A 10,997-nucleotide genomic window follows, 5' to 3' on the forward strand; every position below is an offset into this window, starting at 1 on the left:
TTATTAAATTAAACAAATATACAGTAAAACCTCTATGTAGTGAACCTCTTTACATCGTAAACCTCCATACTTCGTACCAACCCTCCGGTCCCGTCAGATTTACATGTAAATTTATAGGCAAACCTCTTTGTAGTGAACCTCTTTATCTCGTAAAACCTCTATATATCGTACCAACAAGACAGCCCCGAGACGGCCTAACTACCTCCGCAAATCGTACCAAGACAACTAGAGACCATTAATGCAGCCGCGATTACCTACGTGGAATGACATTTTCAGCGATAAATGTTTCACGCTTATTTTTTTCTTATACACCTTTAATAATTTTCACGTTAACCATTAGTTAGGGCATCCAACTACCCTAATCATATATTAAGTGACGGTAAATGAAGACGGAACACATCGTTTTCTCTCGAATCATGGTCAAAATCGCGCGATAGCACTCGCTTTCTTTTACTGATGGCTTTATTTTCTTGTAAGTGCCTACATACTATGTTCAGTTAATAAAAGAGGCGACCAGCGCAGCCTATAATCACTTACTGACGGAAATATTTTAACTAACTTCACTTCCATCCATGGAGACAGAATTACTCGACCGCATTGCTACTTCCGCTTCTGAAATGAAAGCATTTCATGAATTTTCCGCGACTTGAAATAAATCAAATACAGTTTTGCAATTATTTTATTCCTATATTTCCCGGTGTAGCACTTTCTTACTACTGCCTAGGTAATTTTTTCGATGCTTTCGTGAACGATCGTAGTTTAAAATTTATTGCGCTTAGCGACAGTCATATGTCTTGCCTGCATATTTATACCGCGAAATCTGACTCTTCCATCGGGAGTCCGGGACGCCAATTTTTAGCAATACTGAACGAACATCAATCCATGCGCGACAGTGTTAGGTGAAGGAGACAGCTAATTAGCTGAAACGCGGTAGGGCAATGAAATTTTTTACCGTCGCCGCCGCATTCTGAAGTAGTTCGCCCAGCATTCTCACCGGGAAATTACGTCCTTTCGCAGGTCTAGCGTTTCTGTGTGCCCTCGACAGAGTTTTTCTTCGGAACGCTACGTGCATTGTATTTTGGAGAGAGGGAATTCAACAAAATTTTCAAAATTACGCTCAATTTTTTGTCTATTTTTTGCAGTAGTCACGTGTTTACTTATTTTTTTATATTCTTTAACAAGTCGCATTTTATAAGAATGATAAATCAATTCTTGAAGATATAATAAGGAGTATTTTCAATTATTTGCCATAAAATATGAAAATTACTTAATTAATCATAGGCTGATGATGGTTTCGAGAAATAAAAGAAGGCGAATGCTTGACATTACCACATAATTAGCAATTTTCCTAGCCATCAACGAGGACAGGCAGAAGGCAGTGACCTTTGGAATACCTTCATTCACACTCACATCTATTTTAAATAACCGAGAAAAAACTGTATATATAGGCTGCACAAATAAAAAAAACTCAGGCAGTTAAATACGAGGATGAAGAAATTGTGTTTAGAAATATAAAACTATTGTTCTTTCCTCCGAACACTATTAGTAAATTACAACTCATTAACAGGCATTAACAAAAATAGCTAGTGATTTATTTATAGTGAAAATGACATTAAAAAGTGCTCATAGAATTGAAAACATTATTTCGAAAGAGTTTGAAAAAATCTTTAAGCAAACCCATTAACTAATTTATTTTCTAAAAAGGCCTCTTGAACAATTTACTTTTACCTTTGTGTAATCATTGAATTGTAAATATATGTTCGCTTATGCATACCTATATGTTCAAATATATTAATATAATGGCTTAAAAGACAGTAGCACCTTTCATTTCCCAAGGATATGAAAAAATGGTGCCTACCCCTAAAACCTCTCTATAGTGAACCTCCATACATCAAATTGCCCAAATTTTGGTCCCCTCCATTACGATGTAAAGAGGTTTTACTGTATCTTGATTATCTTTCTTTTCAGAGAAGCTCATTAGCTGAGCCAACCATAATGGAGTTATTGAAGGCAATGTCTGAAAAGGATCCTGATGTAGGAGCAGTGGTGATGGATGTGGATGTTAACATCAACTACTTAAAAATGATGAAAGGAGTGGCGTACTTGCAGGATCCATGCACCTTAATGCTGGTTACTGCTACAGAGTATAAAATTCCATTTGCTGGGCCTATGGCATTTATTGGTACATAAATGACTAAATTAATATGCTCAGTTTTGCAGTTAATTTTAATTTAGAGGTTATGTAGCTATTCAGATGCTTACAGATTACATGTTCACCTCACTGTGAAGCCCCTGCAATTTTATTAGTAAACATGCCTCCAGTGTTTCTAGGCTTGAATGTAGAGCTTCATGCAGTGGACAGTTTGAGTGAAAAAGGCGGATTACTGATGTACTGGAATGAATAGGTATGCTGTACATCCAATATAAATTGCTCTTAGTTTATGGAAGGGGTGATTGTGTGTGATTTTTACTTTTGAGATGTCACTTTGTAGAATTTATCTTTTAATAATCAACAATTTCTTGGCATAAGGTAAGGGATTAGTTTATTGCATGGGGTATCATCAAAATGATATCAGTCCCATTCTTTCAGTCATAGTGGCTCTGAATGTATTTTCTTTCTGACTAGATAATCAATAAGGTAATAAGGCATTGAAGGTAGCAGTTTAATTTTCAGCATGTGAGCCAAAATTTGATAGATATTATGTTGGGCACCTATCAAACTTTGCTACTAATGGCTCATTCTTCTCAAAAGGTGTCGGCAGTTCTTTATTGCACATGCACTTTTCCTAAATATTTAAAATGATCTGGTGGCTGGAAGGCATTGGCTGTGAGGAGTCAGAGCTAGTGCTCTTGAGGTAACCATTAGTGGCACTAATGGGAAATTCCTTCTCCCTTTTGACTCAGTCTTTAACTGGCTCCTATTGCATGAATATCCGCTCTCTTACCACATTGCTATGTCTGTCAGCTGATAACCTATAGATATTTCCAGCGAGAATCAAATGATCACACAGTTTCTTGAAAACGCTAAAATATAATAATTGCACTTCATTATCTATAAAGAATTCAGACTATAGTTTATGGGAATTGCATTCAGTAAGAGGAAAATCTCTGATGACTGGAAGTATGATACTTGAACTAGCTCAGGACATATGTGGATTATCTGGATTACATTAATGCCATTGCATTACAAAATTGATATTTGGTTGGTGTACCTTTCTGATAAAAATTAGACTTAGGAAAGTTATCGACTAACCTATTGAGTTAATTGCTATTGAATCTGCGATTGAAGTTGATATTTGTGACATGAAATTGTATTGTTGGCCTGCATGGAGTGAAAAAGTATTGCATAGTATTGAAGTATGTGTGTACCTTGGGTTTTTGAAATCTGGTGTAGTCAAATTTTAATTTTTTTTTGATCAATAGAGGTCATTAATTAAAGGAAAACTCTTTAACAGAATAGGTATGCCTTACCTTCAACATTTGAATTGTTCTTTTGCAATGCAACCTCATTAATTTTGACTGAAAAATTTTTAAACGTGGCAATGTCTTTTTGTGATTCATTCCTCCTAAACCTACCCATACCCAAATTTCTCTGTCTGCACAAGAACTGTTGAAGATGGTACTTATGTAGTACTTATGGCTTTTTTTTTCTTCTTGTTTTAAGCATGTTGTCTACATTACTTACTGCTTGCATTGCCCACTTATTGATATCATAATATGTAGTTATAAATGGTTGATTTAGAATTAATAATGATGCCGTATTCTTCTTGCCATTGCTAATGGCTACTATGGTGGAGATGACTTAACTGAAATTGAGAACATTCATTACTCACTCCTTTTTCTATTTTTCTCTTCATTACATGTAGCCATCTTCTTTTTTACTGCTTTTGAATGGTAATTATAAATTCATAGGATTGCAGTTTGTTATTTATTTAACTTAAATTATTTGTCCTGATGGTCTGTTTTTTCTTTTGAAAATAGCATCCTCTTGTAAAATAGAGAAACATCTAGTTTCATATTTGTTGAAGTAAGAGGAGAACCTGATTTGATGCAACTATCTTCTTAAATTCTCAAGGCATCTTCGGAGTTCAGAACTTAATATAAGCAGTTCTATGCAAATTTTTATGGCATTTTGAGTGCGTTCACATTACAAAGTCATTATCCATGATCCAAATGGGTAATCTATTTTTATCGTATTTTGTTTACTAGTATTAAAGTCATGCACAATATTATCTCATGAGATAGAATTATTGTTTAGCATGTTTTGAAAAAGCTAGAAATTGTATTGGTAATCATAGTTTTTTTTATTTTTAATAATAAAATTTTAGGCCCTGGCTACTTCAGTGATACAGTGAAGTCTGTGTCAGGCAAGGAGCCTATAATAATGGGGAAGCCAAGTCTTGCTGGTGGAGAATACCTCAAGAAAACTCATCATGTAGTCCCTGAAAGAACACTCATGATAGGTGACACGTAAGTTCTAAATTCTTTAAATAGTGTAACTTTGAAAACATAAGTTTAATTACAGTCTGGCTGGCGAGAGTTGTCCGACAGCAGTGCAAAATGTGGGGTGAAGGACCCTGCACCAGCATAGTTTGCAGCCAACTGCTGTCCTCCTAATGCACCTCATCCCCTCACCTAGTCATACAATGTCGTCGCTTTCATGTAAGGCACCAAAACAAGCATGAACTACCAAAACAAGCCCTTTAATCATATCACCAAAAGGAGTGAGTCTTCCGTTAACTCTTCACACTCATCTTTTCTTCCGACTCCTTTCTTCACAGAAGCCTTTTGTTTACTTTTGACGTGTGTATTTCCCTTTCTGACCTGGCAACCTGGCTCCCTACCCTGAACTAGACCCTTCTGCCACTCATTCGACAACTCTCAGTGGCAGGACTGCAAAAATAAGCAGAAAAACCACTACTTATGACCGTATTTGCACGAATCTAAGACGAGGTTTTTTTCCCTCGCAACTCCTGCGGAAAAGAGGGTTCGTCTTAGAGTCGGATGCAAAATTTTTGACGCCAAGCGGGTTGCATAATTTACGTCGGAAAAATTATGGACACCTGAGGTTGCCACCTGATAGCATTACAGCAAAAAATCAACGTCAAAAATAGCTTAACAGTAATTTAGCATATTTAATTTTGCGTTCAAGTAAAAAAAATTCTCAGTCACCGGGTGCACTTCTGCCGTGTCCGCGAGATTGCCTGCTTTACCCTGGGTTTGGCTCCATTCAAGTTAAAGCTCGATCAACTCACAAAATGTTTGTGTGATTGGTTACAATTAGTTAAAGCCTCAATGGCGTCGCGGAATATACTGCTACAAAGTCGTTGCATTTTTCTCAGAGCAACGGTAAGAAGGCAACGTGATTTGCCTCTCAAATATATAAAAATAGAGAAATAGATTTAGTTGTGATTCCGTGCCTTTCAGAGTATTACGATGGCAGAGAAAAGAAATTATTACACAGCCGCTTTCAAAAGAAAAGTCATTCAGTGGAACCCTGATCTATCGTACCCATATTGATCATTTTCCTGCATTCATCGTTCACCGTTTCTGGTCCCAAATAAAGTTCCATGTAGACAATGTAATTTTTTCCCGCATCTCAGAAGTATTGTTTCTCCGCATTGATCGTTTGAAGATCGTGGTCCCGACGTATAATTTTCCCGCATCCATCTTTTGATGGAAATGAGACGAAATAAATACAATGTGTCATTTATGGCTAATAACGACTGGCACATAGATTAAATTTCCCCCATGAAATGAAATTACCATTGGGAGAAGCTAAAAGCCTTGGGGTAGTGGCATAACTGCATTTCCCAAGATCCGCTATCCACTTCCATTCAGCTCTCACCTCCCCCCTCTGACGCTTTCCTCTTCTCCAAAATCAAACAAAAGATCCCAGCTAGCGCAGGGATCGTATTACGAAGACCTTAGCTTCGAAAAAAATATCAAGTTATACGAGAACAATAGAAACGCGTTTCACGCCCCCCTTTTCTCACCCACTGACCTTTTTCAGCCTACTTGCTTCAAAATTCCCAGTTTCTGGAGGTCAACCGCTGCATGCAATCACCTATTAGCTCAAAAGGTGTCTAACCATGAATTTCGGCAATTGGTATTATATTTTTATTAGGCTGGAATATTTGCAATGTGCTCGTAATTCAAAAAAGAACGAGACTAAACACGACGTATTTTTAACGTTATTTATGCATTTTTAAGCAAGGAACTAGTTGGAAAAATACAATGGTGATTTTTGGCGAAACTCGATATCCTCGTAACTGAGCTTCTCGGCAGTAAATGCGGCATTTTTTTCCGAAAACAGGATATCAGGTTATTATCAGTTGTCAATTTACGAGTTGTACCATAAGTCTCACTTGTCAGAGTTACTGAGGAAGGGATATCTTCTCAGGATATTTTGTTCCTCCCTACTAACAATCCGAATTCATCCGCCCATCTGACGCTACGCTAATTAGAGAAGAATGGGACAAAAAATTTCATGGCGCAGTCATCTGGTCATGCTTCACCCCCTGCAGTATGCTCTACGTACGCCGAACGCAATAGCATAGCTCGTACGAGTGGTTACCTACTTTCCAGGGTGGCTTGCCTTCATACCACAGAGTGTTTTCCGTGTGGGTTTAATAAAGTCAGGTTTCATTTTCACTAGTTTAATTTTATTCGTCTTTGGATCATGGCCCCTCCGAAGAAACTATTAGTCGAATCAACAATAAGACCTAAGTGTCTCGATTAAGTACCACTATTCCTGTCATTACGCACCAAAAATCCTGCGTTTCCTGGGACATAGGCAACATAGCCAGACATTCCCGCATTGATTGTTTTCCCCTAGAAAATTTTTTCCCATAGTGGAGTTCCAAAAAAGGGGGGGTCGTCTTAGAATCGTGTTCGTCTTAGATTCGTGCAAATACGGTATTTCAATTGACCAAGATTTGCACTCATCTCTTCGTACCTAGTCATATACTCCGGTTACTGTAAATTTTAATTGAATCCAATTCGTATGTAGCTAATTTTCGTGGGAGTCATAGGGAACAGCTGTTCTAACCCCCTCGCAAATTTGTCAATTCTGTTGCCTTAACCCTCATATGCATTCTCTGCGCCTTAGGGGCACTTGTGGTTTTTAATATGATTTTAAAAAAATGATAAAAAGGGTAGAAAATTTTTTTCCTTGGTCTAGTATTCAGTGCTAGCCTGATGAGGAATTCAAGAATTTCATCTCTTAGCTTGCGTTGAATTTGCATTGAATCACCCAATATTTTTCTAACCTTTTTATACCTATGAGTATGAGGCATTATAAAATATTTTTTTATTCATTTTGTGGTAGAATTAAGTAACAGAAATTCATCATATGTTTATATACTATACTTGCAGGATTTCTCATGACATAGGATTTGCATCCAACTGTGGATACATCAGCCTGTTTGTCCTGAGTGGTGTAAACACTTTGGATGACATCGGTAAAGAATCATTTGTTCCTGATTATTACATATCCAGCCTTCACGACATGGCTCCTTTGTTGCCTTAATGTCAACTTGGTGATCAAATGTGTGTATTTTTAGTATTTAATACTTTACCAGTTGTTGTTCTTGTCTCTGTAGGAGTTAAGATTTATGAAATTATTTTATATCTGTTGATTTTTGAAGCAAATATTTTGATTCAGAGGAATTTAAAAGAATATTTTTATCTCACTACTGTAATTTTTGACTGCACAGTATTAAATTTGGAAGTGAAGTTGCAATAAGTGCACTTTTTTATATTATTGTCATTATAATTGTTGAAGTATCAGCAAGCTATACAATTGCACCTCGAGCTCAGTATGTATGCATTCACTGTGTGCAATTTCAGTGTTTCTACTTTATGGAACATGGAGTTGTTTTTGAAGCTCATATTTGCATAACAAATGGACAAACTTGATGTGTTGTCTTATGCAATTTGGTATGACATATTTCTTATTTTGAAAGTTTTCCAATGTTTACATTCCAGCACATAATCTTTGATTCCCTACGTAATTATATCTGGACATAGTTACTCAGGAAAAAATGTGTTTAAGTAATCTGCATCTTGTTACTATCTACATATTATCTCTCTACTGCAATGTTTTCAATAATGTATTCTCGTAATGAATATTTCACATTAGTTTTCAAATTTGAGGTTTTAAAAAAATGATTAACTATTTCTGCCTTAACAGCATGGAAAAATGTTAATTGTAATAGTATTGGTATTTTTAATTGATTGCATGCTTATAGTGGGCTACTTTTGGTCATTTTTTAATGATTTCATATGACGGGTTAAGGTATAGTTTGCTTATGGCCTTGTGGGGAAAAAACTTTTTGCTTGTGTGTTTTCACATCCTCAGTGACCTCAAGTTGATTATATAAATATCTTGATCAAGTCTATGAATTTACTGTTTTAGCATTTTCATTTGTTAGGAATATAAATGCCTTATTTTAATTATGGTTACAGGCATAGAATGACTGATTTTTCTACTGTTCCGAACTTCATTCTTGACTGAGAAATTATTTGCCCTCGAGTTTATATGTTGTCATTATTTAGTTATCAGTATCCAAACTGAATTTCACATTATTTCTGAACTGATAGTAGCAAGGCATTTTTTTATTTATTGTTTTGAGTACTAGCCTTTTATTTATTTTTGTAAGTATCATTATGGAAACTATTCACTCCTTACTGCAGTGAATGCAATGTTATTTCTAGCAAGTCAAAATAGGGAATATGCAATGTTTTCAGAGCTCATTCATAGAAAGTTGCCCCTTAATGTGGTGGGATTTTGAATGAGATTTCCTAGTAACTTGCAATCAGTTTGATTGCTAGCATGCTGATTTCATATATCTCGAGGAATAATGCTTTGTTGTGAGCCTGTTAGTGGACAAGCAATTTATGTGGCTATTTAATGCACTTAAACCAGTGCATTTATTATGCATAGGTTTTTTGTTGATTGGTGGAAATGTTTTACATTAATTCTGTCTCAAAGGGATCACCAGTGTTAATATTTTGTTGACAACGAACAATTGGTGTATTAAAATAACAGTAAAACCTCTGTCTGAAGAAGCTCCATTTAGCAAAATTTTCAAAAATCTCCTTGCTATAAAGTCACAGCCCCAGTCCTAGGCCCTTCCATACATGGTGCATGGAGATAATCCTCTGTAATGAGTCTTTAATGATGCACAGATATACCAGAAGGAAGCATTCTGAATTATGTCGTGGGAGAATATCAAGAAAGTCAATATTATCCTGGAAAGCGCGTCCTGTGGTATATATTTTAGTGAAATTCGTAATATGCAGCAAAATGAATAGTCATCGGAAAAATGATTTTCATAGTTTTGTCACTCGGGTTGGTTACACCTGTGAGGTGTTTGGGTTGCATTGAAGTTCATGTTTGAAAGCTTGTTGCTCCAGATTACAGGGGTTAAGGGAATTAAAAATCCAAACAAATGAAACTCCTATCCTTGGTCTGTTCAAATAATTTACTTAGGTTAATATCTTCGGACTATTCCTAGTTGTCAGATACCATTTACCATAGGCATGCATGGGAAAATAAGGAGTTGTAACATTTTGAACTTTTGGGGGTGCGGTGAGTAAAGGTTTTTGGAATTTACCTCCAAATCAATTCTGGTCCTCCACCCCCATAATAAATTGCTGTCTTCTGGAAGTGGACGAAAACTTTTAAGTAAGTCTGTCAGTCATGCAACGGTCTTATTACAGAAAAATGCTTAATTTGTTAGTGCAGTTAGAATTTCTCTTTTCCTCAATAATGTCCTGGCAGGAGTCCACTGCTGCTGCATTATGCTGTGTCACTCCTTCAATCTACATGAACTATTTGATCATCCTGTAACAAAGAAAGTTATCAAGGACTTCTGTCTACCTATCATGGTTTCAGCCTAGTCACCATTTTCCCAGTCCCATGGAATTCATTATATGGAGGTTTTACTGTGAATAATAGCAACCTGTATAAGAAGCATTGGTGAATTGGTGTCATTGTTTAATTTAGCATATTATGAAGTTATCCTTAAGGATGTAGAAACAAATTTTGAAATATTCAGAAATACATCATTAACAGAACACGAAACTGCATTTAAAAATTCTTTTTATGTTAACTAGGTATAATTATTTAAAAAGAACAAAATTCTTTCAGCAACCCTGTTTTCATAACAACTACTTAACAGCTATTATAATTGCCTCTTCATAATTTGAGCCAGCCAATTTTTGCACTGATTATCTCCTCAGTAAATTTTTTAACTGTACTGAACTTTTAATATATGCCACAACTTTTTGTATGTATTCATGTGTTACTTAATATTTAATTCTGTGGAAAATGCATATGTGATCAAGTGATATTGTGAGTTGAGTAAGAATCCCTATCAGAGCTGTGGTAATGTGATTTGTGTCTTCTCTGCTGTTGTTAATTCAAAGCTCAAAAATAATGTAAAGGAGTTGATCATTACACAGTGTTGTTGAAAATGAAGGATATTTTTTGTTAATGTTCTGTGTTTTCTATTTTTGTAATACATTTGATTCATGTTTTAACTGTTCCTTGGATAAATGTAGAAAATTTATTTAAATGTAAAATTCTCTATTTTGTTGTATTTTGTATTTGTTTTTATTTTTGATTTATGAGTAAAATGTGAGATTTTACTTGTTTTCTTTAGGACCTTAGAATAAAATTCTAAAAAAAAACTCCTGAAACTCTTGTTCTACTATCCTTGTGCTCTTATATTTAATCAGAGAGTTATCCCTCCCACGATTAGGTAATAATGGTGTAAAGTGTGAAATGGCTAATTTGCCAGATTTGCCAATTTTTAACTCACTGATTGTTAGATGCAAATGCCAAAATTTCTTTTGGTAACCATTTGATGTAAACAATTCAATATTCAAATTCAAAATCCACCTAGTAACAAAAAATGGCATTCTTTTATCGTTGAAACTGCCTTTTGATAGCATCTGCATTTTTTCCTGTTGGTGCAGTTAGACTTATG

General features: G+C 35.5%; 1 protein-coding gene across 7 annotated transcripts in view; it reads left to right on the forward strand.

The window, feature by feature from the left end:
- Positions 1-10,597, forward strand: part of LOC124156028 (4-nitrophenylphosphatase-like) — a 29,340-nt gene extending 18,743 nt beyond the window's left edge. For all 7 annotated transcript variants that reach the window (XM_046530315.1, XM_046530318.1, XM_046530319.1 and 4 more), the window contains 3 exons: positions 1,969-2,182; positions 4,329-4,470; positions 7,378-10,597. In XM_046530315.1, coding sequence (XP_046386271.1) covers positions 1,969-2,182; positions 4,329-4,470; positions 7,378-7,531 — 510 coding nt within the window. In that variant the 3' untranslated portion in view covers positions 7,532-10,597. The remainder of the gene's footprint in view (positions 1-1,968; positions 2,183-4,328; positions 4,471-7,377) is intronic.
- The last annotated feature ends 400 nt before the right edge of the window (positions 10,598-10,997 follow it).

Source organism: Ischnura elegans, chromosome 3 (assembly GCF_921293095.1).
Source record: "Ischnura elegans chromosome 3, ioIscEleg1.1, whole genome shotgun sequence".
Taxonomy (NCBI): domain Eukaryota; kingdom Metazoa; phylum Arthropoda; class Insecta; order Odonata; family Coenagrionidae; genus Ischnura; species Ischnura elegans.